Here is a 25,379-nt window from a genome sequence, read left to right as displayed (position 1 = left end):
TGCTTTATAACCTTTATTTATAATGACAATATAAACTCAGCATACATTACTAAATAGAAAGTTGTATGTAAGTTCAGATAAATCAATTCAAATATGTATTTCGATTGTTCAATACCACAATAAAATAAAAGAACCAATAGAAGCTATTCTGTACTACTTTCATGGCAAGTTCCAATCTTTTTTCCTTTTCAATTAGCCTTGCATTCCAATAGCAACACTTTTACATACTGATAATGACTCAACTATGCCGAAGAACATTTTTATATTTATAACCGCAATTGAACAATGTAAATTCTCAACAATGTACAAAGCAACAGATTAGCAGACTCTATTCTCGGTGTATTTTTTTTAAATAGAGTTTTAGTAACTACATAAACCATAATATGTAAAATAACAGTCTTAAACAATAATATTACATCACCAATTAACATTTATAATTAAAACAAATAAATAACAATATATTTACATTACAAGAACTTATGTGATACAATAAACTTTGGGACAGTTTACACTTCATGAATAGTGAAGCAAAAATAACAAGCATAATTTGTCCCAAAGATGATTACGCAAGCATAACATGGCTTATCTTTGAAAACAATCCTTTCAAGTCAATTCTAGTCCAAATTAAGATTTGATCTTTAATCAAAACAATACTTAGTTTGGGATAACGTGAATTTCAGACTGTGGACTAATCAATGTTAATGATGTCACAGTATAAAAGTAGTTTATACAAAAATAACCTATGTTGTCCAAAGATTCAACCAATCAGAAGGCTTATTACAAATCAAATTTAATCATCCATAAATAAATATCACGTTAGAATAAGGACATCACCTTTTGAACTTTGTCACGTCATCCATACATTTATGTAAAAGCTCTAGTAATGAAGACTGTTTTTATAGACAGATCCAAAGGGAATGAATCAACAAGAAGTTCAAAATTTCAAGAAATTAATGATATATCATACATACACCACAAATTCAACAATTTAGCCATTTAGACAAAATAGTAATTCTGTACAGTAACCATTTTTTTCTGAATAACCAATACTCAATAATTTGAATGATACATGTACCACTTAAATCATAACACCAACTAAAATTGTAACTCCAGACATCACAATTTACACCTTAAGACTATTTTGTAAAGCTTCCTTAAAACAACAAGAAAGAAGTGATAATTTAAGCTATTGTAAACTGGAAAAAAGATTTAATCTCCTTTTTACAATTTTTGCACTAAGACTTGTAAAACATAAATAAAGCTGTTGTGAATATGCTCTTCAGAGGAGGTTATTATACACAATACAAAAAGACCAAAAACCAAAAATGTTGCAACAGTAATATTGAATGTCAAAACCACAATATTTTCTGTTGTACAGTAAACTAAAAACTTCAATATTTATATCTTCTTGTGTACCAATGTTATTTTTCTTCATGATTTTCACCTTTTTGTTGATATATGCTTTAAAGAACTGATAACATGATTATGTAATTATACATCTAGCTACAATGTTGTTCATAGCAATTACTGGGTACCACAGATCACAAAATGTAATAAAACATGTAAAGTGAAAGCATTAATTGTTTTTCTTGGTGACCTCATCATATGCTGGTGGACAGGAAGGTGTGGTTACCATGTGTACATTGTGTGGGGCACTAGGGTTGTAATATCCACTTGCTGCAGCTTCCTGGGCTTTTGCATCTAAAAGAAAAAAAATTGTAATGTAATTAAACTCGTATGGCCAAAGATTACCATTGAACTTTTGACCTATGTCATACAAAAAAGGAGTTTCCCATGTACACATACCATACTGTAATTTATAATAAGAAGAGAATAAATATATTTTAACAAAATATTGAAAGTAACCAAAAGCACATTACATGGTTAATTGACTGCTCAGGAAAACTTAAAGTGACTCTATGGGAGTTCCTCCTTTTTAAAGAAAATAAATTCAAAGTAGCTTCCAAGTTGTTACTGTCAGAAACAAAAGAATTTTCAATATACTAAATACAGGTGATATCAGGGTAGGAAACTCACTCAAATTTCAGCCAGTCCTAAATACAATTTTTCAATATATTTACTATATGGCTATATATATTTTTGCTAAAATAAGCCAGCCCTGCCAAAAAAATAGTCAGTCTTGGGCAAACCAGCAGGCTACTATTTCTAACTCCGGTGATACTTGACATAAAAAATGTTTGTACATGTACTACTGCATTCAAAATGATGCAAGTAAATGTAAAAAAGTTCCTATACATACCTGGTCCACTGAATTGTCCATGAGGTTGCTGAGGATATCCATTTGTTTGTTGAGGATATCCATTGGTCTGAGGAGGATATCCATTAGCCTGGGGAGGGTAAGCCATATTAGGATCCACACCTGGGTACGGTGGTGGGGCCTCAGTCATATATACATATTCAGCTGTAATATAAAAAGTTTGAAAAAGTCCTTTAATAAAAAAATGTTCTTTTGATAATTCTAAATGCAATGATCAAAATTTGCCCTACTTACTTGGGATAAATGTGAAAAGAACATTCAAGCGTGACACAGCATTGAGTCTAGATTGTGAATAAATAGGTTTCTAACACAAAATGAAGTATTGTAAGATTCAGCAAGTCAAAGAACAAAAATAAGAAATATAAGTTTTGCTCCATAATTCCTAATTTGTTAGGACCATAATCTCTAAAGGTAACTTAAACTGTCCTTGTGTTAGCATGGCACCTCTTGATATTGGTTTAGTTTCATAGAGATATATATACTCAGTCTTCATGACTAACTTTCCAGTTCATAGGCCAGAAATACATTTTTCAGAAATTTTTATATATAGTGACTGTTGGCCTGTAGAAGTTAACTTTACAGGCCCACCTCCATTTTAATAAGCCTTGGGCCTCACACTACTGCTTAATAGCGAAGACTGTATACTATAACTAAAGTTATTAACAGTATCCTTTTTTGCCTTAGTTTGGCTCCTTTTTCCCCAAACAGTATGCGTCAATACCCCAGAAAATCAATTCAATCTTCCCTTTGCGTTATAGAACTTCAAAAGTGACTCACATTCATATAAATCCATATTCTTGTTATCAAGTTATTATTTGGAAACAAGAAAACTATTTGATTTTTCTTGCCTTTTTTCGGACACTTTATATTCCTTAACTGCTAGGTCCATAACCCCATAAGTAATCCTGATCTTTTTTCCTAGTATGGAAACTTGTAATACAGTTTTATAAAGATCCATTTCCTCTTACTCAAGTTATAGCCTGTAAACCTGAAAAATATTCGTTTTGACCCATACTGGGTCTTAATTGTAAAACAGGCCGCGACCTCCAAATTCAACCTTAATCTTCCCTTTGTGGCATGGAATTTTGTGGTACAGTTCATAGAGGTTTATACACATTTGTCCATAAATTTTCTATGGACAAAAATGACAATGACAAATTCTTTGCAGTCACATAAAAAATATTGCAACAATTCATTTTGTACACAGCAGTTCCAACATCTATATAAAATATATTATGATAATATATTTTGATCTGCAATCTAGTTTTATTTGCACAAGAACCTGACTTTCACTTGTAACTTGTTTAAAGATGTTGAATCTTAGAATTGTTCTATTAAATATCTTCAAATAAATGTTACACATTACTAGTATTTTATATTCAAGTATTTGGCTACGTCTTTAATTCTTTACCTAACAAATTTTGTTTCCAATTATCCAGTCAGATGGAAAATTATTCAATGCTTACGTGGAGGAGCACTTGGGAATGTTTGATAAGGTACCCAGTTATAATATCCATTCTGTGGGGGTGAATAGGCTGGCGGTGGGGCCTGGTACACATTTCCTTGTGGTGGCATGTAAGGTGGTGGCTGTGGCATTCTATTTCTTGATGCTGGAAATGCAATGACAACAAACTCAACATTATTTAACAGCTTTTGAAGATAAAATTACATTTGTAATTGTCCATGAACTCTGGAATGAGCTATCATATGAAGTCCACACACTTACAAAACTACATGTAACTACAGACTGGTTTTTATACAGTGGATATTATCCTGAAATGGAGACTACCAAAGAGACTAATGTAATAACTGAAATGCCAATAATGCACACTTAAGTCCATTTGTGCTAATATACTACTGAAGGCTTTCTGCATCTTATGATTTGGATAGTGATCTATAAATATCAAATAATAACTAATACAGTCATTTCATTGAAGAAACCATCCACATATGAATGACTGAGGTACTGGTTTGTGTAGATGAGGTTCAAGTAAATATGCTATTTTAGCTGCTATAGTATTGGTGTAAAGCAATATAGAGTACTGTAAACTTGAAAATTTTTGCACTATCTTTTTTTCAGTTTTAAATATGCAATTGCTCCTCTAATCTCACTATAAAATTATTCTAAGAAAATATTCATAACTGCTTCATTTTTATGTTATGGGTCATACTTTAAAAATTTCACTGTTCACAGTGTATATATGTTCAGACTTTAAATAAAGTTTCAATGTCAATGTCAATAAAGAAATATTTAAATAGCATACTTGAAGCCATTAAAGTTGCAAAAAAAAAAATCCAGGAAAAAAACAGAAGCATTTTAGCATGGCTGCACCAGAATTTTTTTTTCTGAATTTCACCTCAGTCCCCTTCTACAGTGAAAATTATTCTGCTGACATGTTTATAAAAGCAGAATCAAAACGTGCATGACCTGAACTGGGTATATCAGTAATCACTAGAGAATATTGATGAAAATGTTTGATATGTCAAATATAACAACTACAGCCTAAATAATAACACACAAATTACCTAATATTCAAGAATTTATCATTTAACACAAGAAAAATGAAAATGATTGAAATAGTATAGATTCCTAATAAGACAATGGAATAATGCCAGTCTTGCACTTTTTGATATGGTCTGCTGGGATAGCTCTTCTAAGTTTCTTGACAATATCAGCATATAAACAGAAACTTATGTTAAGTATACCGATACTTATGAGTAAAACTACATGTAGATAAGAAACCTGTGTGCTCACCTAGCTGTCCAGCCTTTAACATTGCTTGACCAAATTCTATAGCACCTCCATGGTTGAACCATAACTTGAACTTCGCTTGTCCTTCCCAATTACCTATTATAAAGATAAAGAACCTCAGTTGATTTACAATATCAACATATTTGACCAATCTATGGTCTTTTGTCTATTAACATACACCAGATAGAAGGGTAGGTGAGTATAGCATGCTGATACTACTGTAAATTGTCAAATTATTTTGATGTTAATATTACTGAAAAATAAGTAAAGGTAGTTTAAAAAAAAATTGAATTTTCATTAGATTTTTTTATTTTAATTTGAACAAATGAAGGTTTTTCTGATATTCTTTTTCTAGGGGTTTGACAAATTCTGATCTGTTCAAATTATAGGCAATGTCCTGTTCCGACTTTTTACTTTGTTTACAAAACAACAAGCATGCAACATAAAAATCGACATAAGGAATGTCTCCATATTGTCCCAGTAATATATAAAAAAAGAGCGAAAAAAAAAGAGTAAAATATGGGCAAATATTGTACTTTCTAATTCCTATTAAATTGAATCTGCAAAAATTTATCACTACATAATAACATTATATATGGAACACTTAAAAGAGATATGACGTGCACTGAGCTGCCATAAAACCCAAACAGGAATGTGTATAATTCATACTTGTCATTCAAAACTGTATTTTGAACTGTTTTCAGAAGTTAAATTAACAAACAAAATTTTTTTTTCAAAAAACACTCAATACATGTCACATGTTGTGGTGTTATTTAGAGACAGTAAGAAGTAGCAGAATTTTATTAACAGCAAAACCATTAATGTAACCCACCTCCTTGTTCAGCATTAACTTTGCCTTTAATGTAATTAGCTCCAAAGATTGGCTGTTCTAGTTCTACTTCTCTCATACAATAAAATGGTATACTGAACGAGATTAACATGTCGGATGAACTGTTGTTGTTAAATATTACCTGCATATAGATGTAAAATGCTTTAAAAAAAATGCAAGACTGCTGTAATTGGATAAAATGCTTTAAAAAAGTGCAAGACTGCTGTAATTGGATAAAATGCTTTAAAAAAGTGCAAGACTGCTGTAATTGGAAGAAACGATTTATTATTGCTACATCTTGGCAGTGCCAATGACACACAAGTTTACATTGCATTAAGGAGGCAAAATAGGAAAATAAACAGATAAGTTACATTACCCATCCCCTATGATGTATTTATATGGTTTATCTAGATATTATTCCAAAATCAAAACAATTCATGTCCCATGATACATGTATTACAAATGTCACATAACTGCTCAGTCTCTTGAAATTCGTTTTATATCCTTTTGTAAGAACCAGGCTGTACTTTTAAACTTTTAAAAGCATATTTCATGTAACAATGTACATAGAGAAATACCACTTTAACTGTCAGTTTAGATAACACTTACTCTGTGTGTTGTCAAGTACATTCTTCCTTTCTTGTTGCCTCTGAAATGAGGAAGCTTTACTCCATCAAAACCCATCTCAACTCCATCACAGTACAATAAAATTCTATGACAAAGAAAATAAAAATAGATAAATAAATAGAATTTAACTTAAAAACGCATTTTAATGATCCAAAATAAATGAAGTATTTATAATTCACCAGGGACTCAGTGATTTTTCTAGTGATCGTCATTTTCATCACTGACCAAAAGATTTTTCAGAATGAAAAAAATGATCTAGCCTCATTTTGTCATCTGAAATCTTTAAAAGTAAAAAAAACATTGAGAGTTTAAAGCCCAATATTGGTTCAAGCAGTGAAAGTGACAATTTTATTACCCCAAACTCAACAGGTGTTGATTTTGTTTAAACAATCACCTAATTTGCCAATTACAGCGATCAGGTGCATGTTTGATCACTTGACCACTCATGTGTGACTTTAATGCAATTGGTTGAAGGTGAATAAATGTCAAATACTAATCTAAATTTATGCATTAAATTGTACATCAAACTTGAGTGTAAACCAAATGTGGGTTATTGGTAACTATCCTGATGTCACTACAAAATTTAAGAACTTGAAAATATCATTTATGCTATCAATCAACACCTCAGAGACCAATACTAAGTATAACTGTCAAATAATCACACAAAGTTGTCATTAACCCAGTCTTATTCCAATGACTAACAATTCTTTTCACAGTTGAAATTGTACTGAAATAGTATCCCTTGAGGCAACATAGGGGAAATACTTATTTGAAAATTTTTAAAATCTGTCAAATATGCATGTAGTACTGGTGCATGTTAAGGCTTCCTTCTGATCTAAGCATCTATATCTACTGTTCCAGATGTATTTTTGTGTTTCTACAAAGGGTGACCATGCATTTTTTTCCAATACAAAAGAAGTTTCGAATTAAGTGGTGTAAGAAGTATAAGAATGCAAAGTCAGTTTACTTTTGAAGATTAAAGGCAAAGGAGTTTCTTTCTTAAAGCTAAGGCATTTCCTACATGGATTGTCTTGAAAACAAATGCTTGCATAATAGTTGAAATAAAAAAAAAATTGTCAAGCGTAGCATGATATGACCGCTGTGGTCAAACTCTGAACAGTTGGGGCAAGTGAGGACAATGTTAGTTTTTGACACACTCATGCATAGGGACTTACAATTCATTTTGGACAAAACAGCTGCTTTGGACACTATATTGCACAAAATTTGAAACTTTCAAAAATAAAATTTTCAAAATCAAAACCAAATATAAAAAAATGTATTTTTTGGGTCATGGTCCCTTTGAACCTTATACAGTGTCATCCCAGACCGCAGCCTTGTGCCACTGGGGCAGATATTTTATGTATGGTGCAAAACAAATTACTATGATGAACAGACTTGATACCAATGAGAAATATTATAATTCCTCCACTAGTGCAGGTATAGGAGTGTAGTAAGCCCACAAAGCTTGCTCTTAGTGTATAGATATTCATCTAAAAATCATCATACTGACACTTGAGAAACCTGTGTCCAAGCCACTACATTGGGACACATGTAGGCCAGACAAATGTTTAAAAGATGTCTATTATTTTTCATAAAAGCTACATGTATTTCTGATTGAAAGGCTCTTGATAAAACCCTGCAACCTACACCAAACCTGGAACCATTCTTCCGATTATTTTACGAATATTAGGAATGCCCTTTGCCTTTTCCCTCTTAGGACTATCAAACTATCATACAAAGACTGACCACATTGTTAAAAGCTTTGTACTTTGACATATAGAAGATCATGAGGAGACATGATAGAGGTTTATAAGATTATACATGTAAGTGGAAAATACGACAAAGAAGTATGCAACATCTTTCACATGCAAGAGTCAGAAAGTTATTTTACTGGAGGACATAAATACAAAATATATAAGTATATAGACTGAATAATAGAAAGGATTCATTCTGCAATACATTCATAACATTTGAGAGAAGACTAGATCGACACTGGGAAAGTTAAGACAGAGTTTACAACATGCAGTAATCACTACAGGACAGGACAGTATAAAATCAGACACAGAAGATGAAGAGCTGGTTCAAAAAGCAGATGGTGGCCTACTACCAGAAGAAGATTTGTAAGCATTTGTAAACACTGATATTGACCTGAACTTCCTCTTTAATTTTTTGTGAAACTACCGACACAATTATAATAATCGGCTATTGTTTATTACCTCTCTCCTGCGTAAATTAAAACACCTCCATGTGCATGGGCTGTATTAAGTGACATCTTGAAGTACAAGTGTAAAAAGTCTTTTTTTCAGCAGGTTGGTGAATAATTGTCACCAGTCTTTTGTTTTGACGCAATAAAGAATACTCTAGAATTTTCATGCAGATTTAAGAAAACCCTAGAGAGTATCGGAAAAAAAATTGCAAGGTGCTTTAAACGTTTGAAGCGACAAAAATAATAGTCGACTTTTCGGAAACTTTTCAACGTTGACTACTTACTTAACATTTCCGGAAAAATGTAAACAGAATTTCTTGTATGTTGAAAAATCGTTGCTTACTCTATATTAATTCAATATACAAAACATTAACGCAAAATTTGATTATTCCCATATCAGTTGATTTGAACATAACCTGCTATATAAGTATATTGATAAGTTATCTTCTGTACACTTTTTCTGTTTCTGCCATTTGCATCAGTGAAATTATGTAAGCACAATAACATTAGAAATTGTAATACGAGACAGGTGATACTTGAAATGCTTTTGAAGAAAAAAACTATTATCAAAGGCAAATATATCATGATTCCATTGTATGGAAATAATCTTGGACCACAGCCCATACTAAAAGTATTTACCATTTCCATAACGTTACATCAAATAATACAAATTGATCATGAGTTAATGATTTTACAAATATCATGTGTCAATCAGCTTAATATCAGATTTGAATATCTATAGACAGAACATCAAATCTCCATGCTATCAAGCTTACAGTGACTTATTTGGTCTCATCTTCAAATCAGGTGTTATTCTACTTAGATGGAGCATATTCAATTCAGGAACAGTTTGGACTGTACATCATATGATGTACATGTACATGTCTGTTCAGTTTTGGGTTTTACTTTTTGCATTTGTCTTGTGACATCAGGACTCTGTTGATGATAACAAGTGTCTAGACAGTCTTCTGCTGGTACAGCATTTTCTCAGTTCTCAAAAATTGCCTGCCAAAAACCCCTTTACTTCCATGTTGCAGAATTTTTTAAGGTACCAGGAGTATATTAGATCCTTTATTTTCTTTTAACTGATTTTGGACTTTTCTACATTTAGCTCTCTTTTGGGGCTTATTTCATTTGGTAGTCTTAAATCTGTAAATCATAAGTTTTCGAAAAACCAAACCCCCCCCCCCCCCCCAAAAAAAAACAAAAAAACTGGCAGATATCACAGTATTCCTTGAAAAATATAGAAAATGTGATTTGTGCCAGTAAGATACTTTATATCATACATGTACATTTATATGTAGATCACTTTGAAATTATAGGTTTGATTCATAAATCTAAAGACATGCTTTCGCCTTGTACTAACTAAAATTATCACCATTTCCACATTTGAAATGAAGCCTCTGCATAGTTGAAACAGTTTTGTCGTCTTCCTTTTAGTCACTTTTATCCTTTTGTTCCTTCACATTTGGAGTAGTGCATGATAAGGGTCACATTTTTAAGCAAATTATTGTAATTGCTTTAAACTTGCAAAAAGAAGGGACTAGTTGTTTGGTTTAAATGTAAAAATATGTCTATATGTATTGTCTAAATAATAGATAACTATCAGGAATGTGCTATGACACGTTTCCGAGATATTCAATTTTAAGTACCCCAAAAATCAGCAAATTTGCATAAAAAGGGCAGACAGTAGAAAAAATCTACTTTTTCAAAGTTGTCCTGTGTTTCCATCATATGAATGGTTTGCAGATGAGTGTATCCAGCTAAAACAGAAATTTCTGATGTTCAATATAATATATAGAACATATATATTGAATTTGATTTGCCTTTCCTAGTGGTAAATGTTTCTAGTGATGTGGAGAGTAATCATGACAATTTTTTTCTTAGTACCTTTTTAGATATGGCCAATAGAAATAAAAAATTAATCTTTTTCCTGTTGTTTCACTTTAATTTTATTGCTTTAATAAGTAATTTTCATTACATAAAAAAAGATGAGAATAAAATAAATTTATTTAAAAAAACCCATTATTTTAAATAAGGATAAAATTTTCTGAAACAAAGCTGTCCCATATGTAATACCTGTTGTACCTAAACCCAAACAAAGGGAGATATCTTCATAATGGCACCCTATTTTTGAGAAGGTAATTTATTCTAAATAAATAAAATATTTATTGTCCATAAATGTCATTCTGTAACGTCCCATACGTAAGATATTTGTGTCCCATATGTACAGCTATCTTGAGATGTTTACTACTATAATATAACAAGGAGCACATAGGTTTTCAGCATTCCACATGTGTAGCACCATCTGACCTTCAAATGTTTACATGTATCAGTACCACAGTTACATCTTCATCTTTGAAAAATTAGATGAAGTATATACATTTGTGTATATATGAAAATGTAAAGCATGAACATTTTTTGGTAGAAGAAGTTGTAAAAATCTATAAAGATTAAAAACCCTGTTATTTCTCTTTAGAAATATGCTCCAATTACCAATACACATGCATAGCAAGACAAAAATGTCACTTCTAAAGTAAATTTTAAGTTCAGAAAAATTAATGTCAACTTGTCCTATAGGTAAAAATTATCTTGATTTGTAAAAGGCTATTTTGAGAAAAAAAATCATCATATATAGGTAATATTTGTATTTAAGAGTTCAGGAATTGGTAAATTTTGAATGAAAATGTTCCATGTAGTATTGGTTACCCATGTATTACTCAGAATTTTTCTACCGAGAAAAACCAAAAAATGGAATAAACTACCCAAGAACAAACCCATCCACCCAAAAAATATATAAAAATATTCAACTTTCAGAACATATTTTATCAGATTCCTAGCCTAAATGCATCATTTTATTCAAGTATTTTTATAATGTAACTATATGGTCTATCTTGCATGTATATATGAATTATACTTCATAAATCTTATGTATGGGACAGATTTTAATAAAAAAAAATGTTGTAGGGAACAATCAAAATATGCCAAAGAAAAAGCTTACTATTCAAGAAAAGAAAGATCGTAACCAGAAATATGTGAAGAAATACAGAGACAAAATAAAATTAGATCCCAAATGTAAACAAAAGTTTGAAAATATAATGAGTAATAAAAGGCTGAGACAAAAAGCATTAAGAGATGCACAAAGGCAAAAAGCAAGAACTAACAAAAACTCCAGGAAAAAAATAAAATCTAAAGAAAGAAATAGAAAAAGAATCTATAGATGAAAACACTGACTCGAAAGATGAAAACTATCAACATGATCTAAATGCTTTAAATGAAACTAGTAATAATGAAAACAGGGGCTTGACATCAAGGACAACTGAATGGAGAATTATTTCATCTGCCCAAAAAAAAAGATTGGGAACCAAACTTTAGAAATGTATCAATTGGATGTCTAAAACGCATTTGAATACAGTTATTTCATATACATGTAGTAAAATAAATAAAAAAAACTTTATGCTCACAAACATAGATCAATGAAATTAAAGAAAGAACAATTATATGACACCAACATTTATGATAATTTATTTTCAATCATTGTTAATTGTCTAGTTTTTATCAAATGTTTCCCTTCCTTATACATGTACACATGGCCTGGGGAGAACATTGCATGACCATCAGCTATTTTTGATAAAACAGTGTTAGTTTTTTCACTTACATTCAAATTCTTGCGTATGGGACAAATTTGTTCTTTGTATTGTTAAAATTTATATGTGACTTAAATAAGACTTAAATTTAAAATTATTTTTGAAGTTTTTAACTCTAATTTTATAATTTGAGAAAGAAATGAAGTACATTTACATAATTCTACCTTCAAATAATAACCAAATGCGTACTTGAAGTTTCATTGCGATTATTTTTGGAAAAAGCATGAATTGTCCTTAAACTATCAATATCATGTGTGTAAAACCTTGGAAAAACTTAAAAGTTATTTTGACCATAACATTTTTATCATTATGATAATTTAAAAGCATCATCATTGACCATACTTTTTAAAACAAATCTTACGTATGGGACTAAATTACATGTAAACAAATTAGTCAGATACATTGCCTTGAGTGGGTCAAATCATGATATTTGTTTGGCCATATATTTGTTAAAAATTAGTATATTTGGCATAATATAATTTTTTGTCAATTTAGATGATATTTTTTTAATAGGTTTAGAATGATATCTCATATTTTTAATGTATTATAGTGGTTATGTAAAAAAAAAGATTTTACAACTAAAGGTAACTTGTGCTTGCATTATTGCTTGCTTTCTGTACAAACACATATTGGACTATTCTAACACCATTTATTTTGCTACCTAAAGGTTTTTATTATGTTTTTTTAGCATTTCTTGGATACATGTCCCATACCTGCAGATTTTTATACCATGTTCTGAACATGTTAAAAAATTTAATTATGTTTAAAGAAATTCATCTTTTCTTGTTCAAATATTGTTAATATACTTGTTAAAGTTTTCAAATTCATAAAAAATGGATACTTTTGACACACAATATTTTTCACCATGAGTGGCCACCAAAGTGAGACCCTTAGCATGCACTAGTCCATTTCCTTGGAATAATATATTTTTAAATTCTTTAACAACATTGTTTGCTTTACAACATTCAAGGTGCCAAACAAGTGATAGTGTCAATTCATAAATAAAACCCCCTCAATCTTAGCTCTGAACAAAATGGGGTGTGTGTTAGCTTGGATTAGACTTTTGATAAATAAAACAAAAATGTTGGAATGATTGATTATTTTTAATGCAATCAAGTTTCTAAAATTTTAATATAATAGATTCAACATATCTAGGAATCTACTTTGCAACATTGATCTTTTCAGTTTTGTTATTTGCCTCACTATTTAAAAAAAAATTAAAGGAGTAATTATCTGTTTAGGAATGTCACAAAAGAAGAATGAGATTTGATTGTCTATAAATTTACTAGTGCTACATACTTGCTCTTGCATATTCACTTATATTATCTTACAGGTGATGATACAATAAACATTTACTTGATTATCATGGCCAGTAATAGGTCTCCAGTGACTGTGAGACCTACACATAGACCATACAATGAGTATTGCCAGAGGGAATGTCATCATGAAGACACCAAACTTTGTGACATTCCTGAAGGGCCGAGAATCATGGTCCAGATGGTGTTTGGTTTCACCACAGCTGCCTTATTTGGACTTGTGATGCTGGTTTTTGGCAGTGTTTTTATTGGAAATGCAATTAAATCTAAATATGCTATAACAATTATGTTATGTGTAATGGGTATAGGTAAGTTTGAGTGAACATTATGTACATCAAATCCAGGGTAAATCAGGCAGTAGTTAAACCAAATAAAGAATTTTTTTTCTTCAGATTCAGTTTATATGCAAATTATAAATGCAGACCTGTCTAATCTGAACAAAATATTTCAGTCCCTAATTGGCTAAAACTGTTTTTTCTTCATATCACAATTATACAATATTGTACAATAATAATATATCATTGAAAGGGAACAAAAATTGGCTTTAAGAGAAATTGTTGGGATTTATTTTACATGTAACTAGATTAGTTTTATTTCAGCTTTTTTTTTGAAAAAAATAACATACAAAAAAAAAAATGAAGTAATAGGTTACCATTATCATGATTATGTTTATTGTTATTTAATGATACTAAAGTTGAATATTATGAAGAAAAAAATCTTTTTTTTTTGACAATTTACCAGTATGCATTTATTTTTTCAGTGTGTGGATTGATTATTCTGGTGACATCTGTGATACTTGGTAAGTTGTTTATATCAAGAAAATGGAGGATAGACAGAGGTCGTCCTAGACGTCCACCACAACAATGTATGCAGACTTGCTCAGGTAAAGTATATAACATCCTAGTAATACTCATACACATGTAGTATGGTATAATTAAATCACAATATAATATGTGACGATATAATATAATATATATGTATGACTTAATCAATAACAACAACACAATATATATATAATATCTTCTAATGAGGGGCCTCCAATTTTGTTATTTTTCTAATTTTTTGTTAAATTTTGTTAATGATACTATGCCAAATGAGTCAGCAGTGGATTTTAAATAACTAGTTTACATATTAATCATCAAAATTATTTCTTAAAACAGTGATACATACTCCATCAAATGATCAGCTGAACACCTGCACACGCCCAGACCCACCACCAGCCTATGAGTTGATCATGATGACAGATGTTGGTGATGGCCCTATAATAATGACAACACCACCTAACTATGAAGATGTGTCAGCTCCTCTGCCTAAGTATGGGGAAGCATTATAGGACTTTGATAGGGCATTTGTTTACACTTTCTTAATGTTCACTGGATCAAATTCTTGTTTGTTGCATTAAGAAATCACAAGTTGTACGGTAGTTCCCAGTCTCCAAAACATTATCTGCTTTATTATTTTTTTTTTTTTGTAATGATTATTAATGATTTTTTTTAAATGTGATTACCTAAAAGTTAATAGTTGCTTGATATGCTATTGAAAAAGTGTAACTATGACATAGTCATAATTTTAGTTCACACTTTTAATGCTAACATACTCCAGTTTTTTGTTTGTTTATTAGAATTTTTTTAATCTTCAACATCAATTATGCTCCTAATTAAATGAAATAAAAGCATTTGCTTATGCTTGGTCATTTATTTTTAGGTATAGTTTCATTGCAGATATCAATCAAGTTCAATGCTCAATCCTTTTTAAGATACAAAGTATATGTGTTTGTTATGTGGTATGGAGCCTTCAGTAATGATTTAACTTAACAATAATGTTGTATGAAACAAAAATGAAATACACAGAGGTGTTTGTTTTTATGGTTTGTCCATAGTTTTGACTTCAAATGATGCTCAATGGATTCTGGATCTTTTTGTACTACCTATTAAAATAATACGAAGTTAAGGATTTTATAAAACATTTTTATAAAATATGGCAACAATAGGAATTGTTATGAAATAGCATGAACAAGTCTGAAAACCACTTGTGCATTTGATGTGTCTTTCTTTTTTTAAAAGTATTGTTATATCAAGTCTTTCACTAAATGATATAAATAGACAATGGAAATACTTTCTCACTAATTTTTATATAAATATTACCAGATTCAAACAACAAAATTTGGAGTAGACTCATTGTCCATCTTTTAAGCTAAACCTGTCCTTAATTCTTAAATGAACTTAAAATGAACATATCTTTTATCAATTAATAACTTTGTAATTTTCTACTTTGATATTATTTTATTTTACCTTTTACTTACTTTAATAGTTGCTTCACTGAAAAATTATAAATTGTTAGCTGTAGTGTTGTTTAAAAAAAGGGTTTTGAATATGCCCCTTATTGCTGTAAATAACGTGGTGTATCAATGTTTATACATAGGAAAAGTAGGTTGTTTTTATTTTAATCTTAAATTATGAAATATATTGTCTTTATATTGATTTTGTTATTAAAAATCATTAAAACTTCCAAGATAAATATTTGTTTTAATATATTGGGGTAAGAACTACAAATTGTGATGTTTCATTTTTGCAAAAATACATGCTTTAATCATAACATTACAGTTTTGGATTTTTACTGTAAAATTATTTTTAATATTTCAAAAATTAAAATCAGGTGGAATTTTTATAGTTAAAATGTTAATGAGAATACACCTAAAAAATTCTGTAAGGACAATAACCCCTTAATATAGGTATATTTGTTGAGCAATTTAGAAGCAGTTTTCATATGTTGCATTTGTAGAAATATTACTTATTCCTCTAGTCACCTTGAAGAATATAGAGGATGTTAAACATGCACACTTGTGTGACAGTGTAGGCACTTATTGCTAATTTTTGTTGATATTTGTTGTAATATTGTTATATATTAAAACAGATTTTATACATCATGGAGTTGAGCATTGTTTTTATTTTAACAAGATTAATTGAAGAACATCAGTGAAATGATGGTTATATCCTGGTTTGGCAGTACAAGCTTTGGTTTCTTTCTTCTTATACCCCTTACTCTAAAGCAGGACAGTTTATAGTGTTCAGCTTGTCTGCTATTCTGTCCATCCTTTCATTCTGAGCTATTAAGCAGGGCAGTTAATAGTGTTCAGCATGTCTGTTATTCTGTCCATTATCCATTCTGAGCTATAAAGCAGGGCAGTTAATAGTGTTCAGCATGTCTGTTATTCTGTCCATTACCCATTCTGAGCTATAAAGCAGGGCAGTTTATAGTGTTCAGCATGTCTGTTATTCTGTCCATTATCCATTCTGAGCTATAAAGCAGGGCAGTTAATTTTGTTCAGCATGTCTGCTATTCTGTCCATCATTCCATTCTGAGTTACAAAGCAGGACAGTTCATAGTGTTCAGCATGTCTGTTATTCTGTCCATCCTTCCATTCTGAACTATAAAGCAGGGCAGTTTATAGCTTTGAATTGGGGCTATTTGTATTGTTAAGAATATTTGTTCTTCTGTGTGTCCTTCTATTCATAGCTCTAAAGCAAAGCAGTTCATAGTGTTCAGGATATTATCCTGTCTGTCATTCTTTTCATGTTGTAAAAGTATGACAATATTTAATAACTGTTCTTTAAAGCAGGGCTGTTTATAGTGATCCATATGACTGTCATTTGTTTGTATCTTCATCCCTCTTAAAACCACTTGATAAATTTTTATGAAAGTTTAAAGTTTCAAAGCAATACACAAAATTGCAAAAACAGTAACATACAAAAAAAAAAAAAACAGTGAAACAGCTTCAAACTGAGACTTGTAACTCATTACAAATGTGCACTCTCAATGACATTTTTCACCATTTCACCCAGTAAATTTATTCAGTTTATGGGTACTTTTATCGTAAACACTACTTACCATTCATACTTGCACAGAAATAATTAAAATATATGTACAGGTAGATTAGTCTAAAATGAGTTTTCCATTATTGCGCATTTAAAATTTAAGAAATGTATGTGGTACAAATGGTACGTCTAAAAATACTTAGTATATAACTGATGGAAAATACTTCTCTGAATTCTCTTCAGGTAATGCCTGTGTACACCTGCTTTTTTGCATTTTGATTTTAATGAATAACATGAACTTAACCATTGACTCATTAAGTAGCAGTCTTTGTAAGAATCATGCAAATTCTGTAATATGTGATACACCTTATAAAAGGCTGCATATTTTGATTTTTGTAATTAAGTTGTTTAATGGGTCTATATTATGTAATTAGTAATTATTTATTCCAATCTGTCTGCTTTTATGAGATAATCAACATTGAAAATCCAACAGATTCTATTGTATTAGTATGTTATTTACAGAGTTATCTCCCTTAATTTTGAGTTCTACAGTGCATTCTATATAATTTTAATCTCCTAAGAGCACATGTTTTACGAAAAACCAAATATTAATTTCTATTTACTATGGAAATTCAAACAAAATATCAAGAATAAAAATATGTAGGCTTTTCAACCATGCATCACATTTTGCATGATAATAAAGTGGAAAATAGCTTTTTGTGAACAATGCTCACTTTAATTCAAGAATTGCCAAGGCATATTTTCAGATAAGATTCTGCCTCAGAAGTGTAGTAAGTTGGTAATCATAAAAAAAAAATACTACTTTAATAAAAAAAATTGTTACTCTTCAAATAGGGATACCTACTTAACTAAATGACAGTGTCCTACAAATATTATAAGTTTTGATAATTGAAGCACCTGTTGAAAAAATTAAGTTTCATCTATTTTGGGAGAATTTTTTGTTTGTTGTTTCAGAGTTATGGGACTTTGATCAATAGCAAAGATTTCCAACTTTCTATTTTTTAATATGGGGATGATGTAGTAAACTTGGTATCCATCCAATAACTGGACTTTAAGTATGTGGATCGAATTTACTACTAAGTAAATATTTGGAAGATTTTTATGGAAAAGAACAAAATAAGCAAGCACACCAAGAGAATGCTCTCATCCCTTATATCATGTAAACCCTTTTTAAGGTTTTACAATTGACCTGACATTACCTTCATTCATGTAGCTCTACAAACCAATAGATACCGAGGGGGTGCAAATTTTGTGGGGTCAGAATATTTGGTCAGCTTATTATAAATTGATGGTGCAAAAAACAAAACAAAACAAAACAAAAAAAAAAACAAGCATTCTGAAAGTATTGCTGAACAATACATAGTCCCCTACTTGCTGTTTAATCACTGACAAACTGAGGAAATGACCTTGATTTTGTAACTTTGGAAAAAATCAGCAAAGTGGAATGAAACATTAACTTGATCTGTAACTCATCAAGGTTGACTCACATATCAAAAATCATCTCAATATCTGCAAGTGTTAAGAAAAAAAAATGTGGAAAACTTCAATTTTGGTAAGTAAATTCAAGGGCCGAAACTCTGACAAAAACCAGCGAAGCGGAAATAAATGTTAACTTGATCTGTAACTGATCAAAGAAGATTCACATACCAAAAATCACCTCAATATTTGCAAATGTTCAGAAAAAAGTGTGGAAAACTTCAATTTTTTTCCGGAAAGACGGACTGAGTACAAATCTTAAGTCTCCTTCTGCTTAAGCCAGTAGGGGACTAAAAATTTGGCCCCTTTGACTGCATAATGGGGTGAGTTTCACTAACAAGAGGCTCCCAGGAGCCTGAATTGCTCACCTGGTTAAATTTTAAAGGCAAAAAATTTAACTAGGAGTTGTCCAACAACTTTGACTCAAGAAGACTTTGGTAGTATCATTTTCAGCAATTGAAAGTTTTTTTTCTATCTATCATACTTTTCAAGATATTGGCTAAAAACTGTAAAAAAAGTCATTTTCACCTTTCAAGTGCAATAATTCTTACAAGGAGTCATCTGGCAAGTTTGATCCCTGGAGACTTTTGTAGGCCTTATAATAAGGATCACTTCAGCAATTGAAAGAATTTGGCTAAACCCAACAGTTTTGGAGATATAAGTATGTGAAAAAACTACTGTCTGACCCCTATGTTCCATTTTTAGTAATGGCAGCAATGTTTTTGATGGATAAAAAATCCCCACATCAGTTGTATGAAGGATACCCAAGGAACATACATACCAAGTTTGGTTCCAATTGGTCAGAGGAGAAGAGTTTTGAAAAATTGTTAATGACGATGAAGACGACAACGATAGATGCCAAGTGATGGCAAAAGCTCAAGTGGTCTTTGGCCAGGTGAGCTAAAAAGATGTTTCAGTAGTATATTTCAGAAAATACAGTTAAAAAAAATTCAAAAATTTTCATAAAATACCTTGTGTAGTGAAATTGAGAAAAAGTCTGACAGATTGATGAACACATCAAAAATATTTTATTCTCCACATCTTCATTGTTTGAGGTATTAATAAAGATCTATCATCACATTTATTCAGTCATTACATCAGAAATCTACAATCTGTGAAAATACTTCATCACAATTCAAATTTAGAGATGTATCAAGCCTCAACTGTTCTGCGTTCAACAACCTGTGTACAACTGAGCATTATATTTGGTCTATTTGTGTTGCCATATTGTATTCCCAAACAGTTCAATTCAGTCTTTAATAGCTCTATGACCACCACATCCTTTAAAATAATAATTAATGTATATATTTTTTTCAGATTGAGATTGTTATAATACATCTGCAAACAAAGTTTTGGGGGTATATAGGACTTATCCTGTCTGTCAGAACACACAGGTGGTGAATGATATGATAACTGAGTGAGTGAGGGGGGTTTTGACATCCTTTACTACCCTGTGGAGTCTCCCATGGACAGATATGACAATTGACAATTTCCTCTACTTTTATATGGAGCAAATGAATTTATACATTCAATTACTCAGTTGCATTTACATGTGCTTTAATCGATCTGATTTATAAGTACCAGTACATATATTCAAGGAAAGTTGTGTATAATGCAAAGTTTTGTTGAAACATCAAGAATTGTTTGAAACACAAGCTGGAGACTTTTTAAACAAAAAATATATAAATAAGTAGCCATGGTGATATTTTTTTAATTTCCTGTTTAATTTATACATCTTTTTGGCATTTTAATATTTACAATGATTTGTAAACATATAACCATAAATAAATAAACAATAACAAAACAAATACATAATTAATTATGTTCACATCAATTAACTATTGTAAAGCTACAATTGCCTCATGCATGCATTGTAAAACAGTCTATAAAATACTGTTAACATAGAATTTATATGAAGGCTCTGTTTGTTCTATTTAAATTACAGTAAAATTATAATGTATTGTGGTTGTTAAAAAAACAAATTCTTCACTTATATGTGATTATAGGTTTTGCAACTTCAACAAAAATCTTGATTTTGAAATTAAAAAAAAAAAAATTTGAATTTTTATTAATATTGTAGTCTAAAAAAGATATAACCAATAAAATAATTAAACAATCTGTCCAAGTGGCATAGCTCACATGTATCCTCAGATGTTGTAGTATCCATATCATCATAATAAAAAAATCAAAAACAAAAAATATTTTTGTTATTTAAGCATTCACTTGGATTAGTACCGGGCTAAGCCACTGAAATCTAACAGCAAACCAAATTAATATAGGAAAAAATGACCTAATCATTCCTTTGTTATTAGAAACAAATCGCCCATCATAAAAATTTTATATGAACAGTATTTGAGTAATATTATGTTTGCATTAGTACAACCCTTTTAGCAAACAGTGCACATTGATATTATGCATTACAAATGATTAAATTCTAATTCATTCAACTGAATTTTGCACATGAAAAGCATGTAAAACATTCAATAGCATTCTAAAGGCACTTAATTAATTGTTCATCTGGATGATCGTGGAAGTATTACCATGTTTGGTTACTTCTGTTGTTCTTTGTAGACCTGTCAAACCAGGAATTGAATTGACTTTGTTTAAAGGAAAATATTAACCAAAAAAAAAAACAAAAAAATGGAATTTTTCTGTGCCATCAAAACTGATATACACTAATCAGTACATATATGATAAATCAGGTTTCAGTGAAATCTTATAGCAATCAAGATTTCTTTTATACGCAGTCATATGATAAATGTAGACAGGAATTATGCAAGTAGATACAAAATGTGTGAAGATGTGAGAGAAAGAAAGAGATAGAGGGAAGGAGTTAAGAAGCTAAGACTAATCTTTGAAGAGATTGAAGAAACCTTATAAGCATTGACTAATCAAAAAGAGCACTAATTGACTATCATGTCAATCCCTGACATTCTTTCCCAATTAGACATCGAAAATGGAAAGAATAATCAAGGTACATAATAAAGATATCTCTGTAGTTTGTATAAATACCCAGTGCTACAGCAGTATCATTGTAGGGTGTGTCAAGAGGCAAATCTGAGATTTCAGGAAGAGGGTAAAAGCTTTTGATTTATACAAGTACTCTTAATTTAATTTGTGGAAAATCAAGATTTGATGCTAATATATATATTTATCTTTTTGCTGAATTAAATGGACACAAACATCCATTATGCCCCCTCTGAATCTCCCACTGGATGTAATAGAGCAGTTATAACAAATTTTGAAGTTCCAAATAAATTATGAATTTCTCATTCCTATAAATAACAGTTACATCAAAGTATAAAATGATTATATATCAAAAGTTTGGTCAAACCAAAGAATAATACCGAAATTTTAAGTTCTTTGAAAAAAAAACAAAACAAAAAACAAAAAGCAAAAAAAATTCAGAACTGATAATAGAAACCACAGTTAACAACTTAAGTAGCACTCCAGCTCAGAATCATGCAAAATGTAATACATGGGTGAAAAGCCTACATATTTTTGTTTTTGATATTTTGTTTGAATTGCCATGTTAAACAGAAATTTACATTTGGTTTTTCATATAACCCATGTTCTTAGGAGATAAGATTTATATAGAACTGTAGATTTCAAAAATAAGGGAGATAACTCTGTAAATGACACTCAAACACAACAGAATCCATTGGATTTTCGATGTTGACATATTGGAATGAATAATTACACATTTCATAATATAGACCTATAAAACAACTTTATTACAAAAAAAATGTGTAGCCTTGTTTGGGTTGTATCACATTTTTTTCAGATTTTGCATGATTCTTACAAAGACTACTACTGAATTAAAAATTTATGATAAAAGTTAAAGTCAAGATGTAAAAACAACCTGATGATATCATATATAATAACAGTGTATAAAACAGTATCTAATCGGAACTACTCTGCCTTTCTTATTACACAAAAGCGGATATCATATCCAAAAGGGTTGAGTAGTTCTGATTGAATCTTGTCTATATGAATAAAAAGAGATCCAAATATATATTTGAACAAAGTAATATGTATTAAAACAATGTATAAAATCCATTTATTTTATTTGTTTGAACAGAAATAAACATATTAGTAACCTTTTAAAAATAACAATTGTGAAGAATACACCAGTAATTTCATTGTTAGAAGAGTAGATAAATTAAAAAAAATGAGGTGTGATTTTTTTCCCTTCCTTGTGAAACTAATAGCAACTGAAGGAAACATAGTTATGATGTAAAACAAATTCAGAAATAGATTTAACAATATAGGCAATTTGCACTAGCCGTTTTCAAACAATTTTATGAATTTTACCTCAAAGATTTTTATACAAAATGTGAGGTTTATAAACAAACAAACACACTACCAACTATGATGAGTTTTACTGACTCGGACAAAAAAAATCTTTTTCATTCAAAACTGATATAAGAAAATAGATCACAAAAATTACAATGTGTACCTGCACACCTCAATTATCACAAATATGGACAATATTGACTTAGTAAGGCAAGATAAAGACAAAATTCTGAACACAACCTATGTCAATAATGTTACTTGTCATGTAATGCCAGATGAGAGATGTCTGAAAACCCAAAGACAATACCCTGAGGTTTGTCCTAACACCACAACATATAATTGGCAGATAACTGTTTTATCAGCACCTAAACCAAGACTACAATTAGGTATAAACTTGGAATAATATTAACTGATGATCAGTAATATGCTTATCTTTTCATAGTACAGTATCATATAGAATTCCATGTCCAACCTTCATCAACAATGATGCACCTTTATCTGAACAATATAGGAATAAACAAGAGGTAGGCATTCATAGAAGCACCGGCTGAGACCATGAGCTCGGTCAGGAAGGGATACAGAACCACTTCCTGCGTGTGGACAAAATATCCTTAAGGTTAATATCTAGGTCATCCATTGTTAAGAACCTCTTCCTCTAACATGGCATCTAATTCATCAGTAAGACCTTGTAACATGCAATCTATATCTGTCAATACATCTTCTGATCTGTAAATAAAAATTCTGTGTCATTTGAGGAATGTTTCAAGTTTTTGAACAGGTATACAACTGTACTCTTTGGAGTGGTTTATAAACAGTGAAAACTAGCCCAAACCATGTTATTTCTTAAAACCTGTTCAAAAATTAGAAACACTCATTATAATTCAATTTCTAACGGTATTATAAACTGGTTCATTATCAAAGCATTATTTTGTTTGGCATCATTTGAATTGTTAAATGCAGAACAATTGATGTTAATGACCAAAATACAAAATAATCTGGGTTGTTCACATTGAAACAAATTTAATATAATTATTACTAGTCAACTTAAGTACTGATCTTATTCATTCAATAACTATTTTTGTCAAATTTTGTTCAAATAAGTCATCAATATCATCATGAATTTAGAGCTTTATATGCACTAGTGCATAATGAGATTAAACTGCACACTTTCTAATGCTATATAATAATTGTAGTTATTTCACAATGTATTCAAACAAATTACAATGTATTGAAATAGATACAGGACCAAATATGACCAAACTTTCTCAAGTTCATTTTTCTTTTTTTTTTTTTAGATTATAATTTTTTTTATATTGCAAGACAAGCTTAAAAATAAACTTACTTTTTTCCTCCTGGGTTTTGTCCATCTGAAAAAGAAAATAATGTTTATCAGTCATCTTTCATATATACATCTACATTTATAAAATTCAACCATAGAAACATTACAAAAACACAGTAAGAAAAATAAACATTTTAATCATTTGTAAAACCTTAAAGAGTATTAATGTTCAATCAATAACAAAGTACTGTAAGCTAAAAACATGAAGTTGCATTGTGGTGCTACAGGAAGATTATATTGGATAGCAACCAAAACAGCTAGCAACTCATGAACAATCTATATAAAGTCTCAAATCAAATTTGAAATCAATTTATTCATTTTGTGCTGAGATTTATGTGACAAAAGTTTTTTCTATCATTCCATAAAGTGTAAAATGAAGTCCCATGAAACAGGAAGTTGATATCCAACAGCAACCAATATCACTCACAACAAAACACATCAAACTTGAAACCCATTCATTCATTGGGAACCAATATAACTGCAACAGAATTCGGATGGACAGAATAGTCAAGGTAGTTCCAATTCACTACCCACACTTTGAGCAGAGGTATAATATTTGAGCATATTTTAAAAAAATAAAATATATATAAGCAAAAGTTACAATACAACAATGTATATATGATAGTTCTATACGACTGTAAAATTAATGAAACAAGACACTAAGATAACAAAAAGTACATTTGAAAACAAAACATAAATATAATCAGTCGTATAATATGTAAACAAAACACTTATTGACTAAAAACTGATGCCTATATGAAACATTAAAATGAAGGC

At 30.2% G+C, this 25,379-nt stretch overlaps 3 protein-coding genes across 4 annotated transcripts in view; 1 reads left to right on the top strand and 2 right to left on the bottom strand.

The window, feature by feature from the left end:
• On the bottom strand, positions 1–8,843 carry LOC148619210 (WW domain-binding protein 2-like). The gene is made up of 7 exons (XM_088578875.1): positions 8,703–8,843; positions 6,469–6,571; positions 5,863–6,001; positions 5,034–5,126; positions 3,745–3,888; positions 2,261–2,422; positions 1–1,701 (listed from the first exon to the last, which is right to left on the bottom strand). The coding sequence occupies exons 1-7, from the start codon at positions 8,756–8,758 to the stop codon at positions 1,577–1,579; spliced, it is 822 nt and encodes a 273-aa protein (XP_088435001.1). The 5' UTR covers positions 8,759–8,843; the 3' UTR covers positions 1–1,576.
• A 123-nt stretch (positions 8,844–8,966) lies between these two features.
• LOC148619209 (uncharacterized) lies at positions 8,967–16,581 on the top strand. Of its 2 annotated transcripts, none has more exons than XM_088578877.1 (4): positions 8,967–8,995; positions 13,673–13,963; positions 14,416–14,538; positions 14,816–16,581. In XM_088578877.1, the coding sequence occupies exons 2-4, from the start codon at positions 13,705–13,707 to the stop codon at positions 14,986–14,988; spliced, it is 555 nt and encodes a 184-aa protein (XP_088435003.1). In that variant the 5' UTR covers positions 8,967–8,995; positions 13,673–13,704; the 3' UTR covers positions 14,989–16,581. The 2 variants fall into 2 exon arrangements, with proteins under 2 accessions (XP_088435003.1, XP_088435002.1); XM_088578876.1 differs by having other exon boundaries at positions 8,967–9,011.
• A 4,081-nt stretch (positions 16,582–20,662) lies between these two features.
• LOC148619207 (uncharacterized) overlaps positions 20,663–25,379 on the bottom strand; it is a 61,691-nt gene continuing 56,974 nt past the window's right edge. The window contains exons 19-20 of the mRNA XM_088578873.1: positions 24,606–24,630; positions 20,663–23,989 (exon numbers count right to left, since the gene is read on the bottom strand). Of these exons, the coding sequence (XP_088434999.1) occupies positions 23,893–23,989; positions 24,606–24,630 (122 nt within the window). The 3' untranslated portion in view covers positions 20,663–23,892. The remainder of the gene's footprint in view (positions 23,990–24,605; positions 24,631–25,379) is intronic.

This window comes from Perna viridis, chromosome 4 (assembly GCF_037379345.1).
Source record: "Perna viridis isolate PV_CMFRI_1.1 ecotype Kerala chromosome 4, ASM3737934v1, whole genome shotgun sequence".
In the NCBI taxonomy this organism is placed as follows: domain Eukaryota; kingdom Metazoa; phylum Mollusca; class Bivalvia; order Mytilida; family Mytilidae; genus Perna; species Perna viridis.
This window is presented reverse-complemented; position numbering and strand designations above follow the sequence as displayed.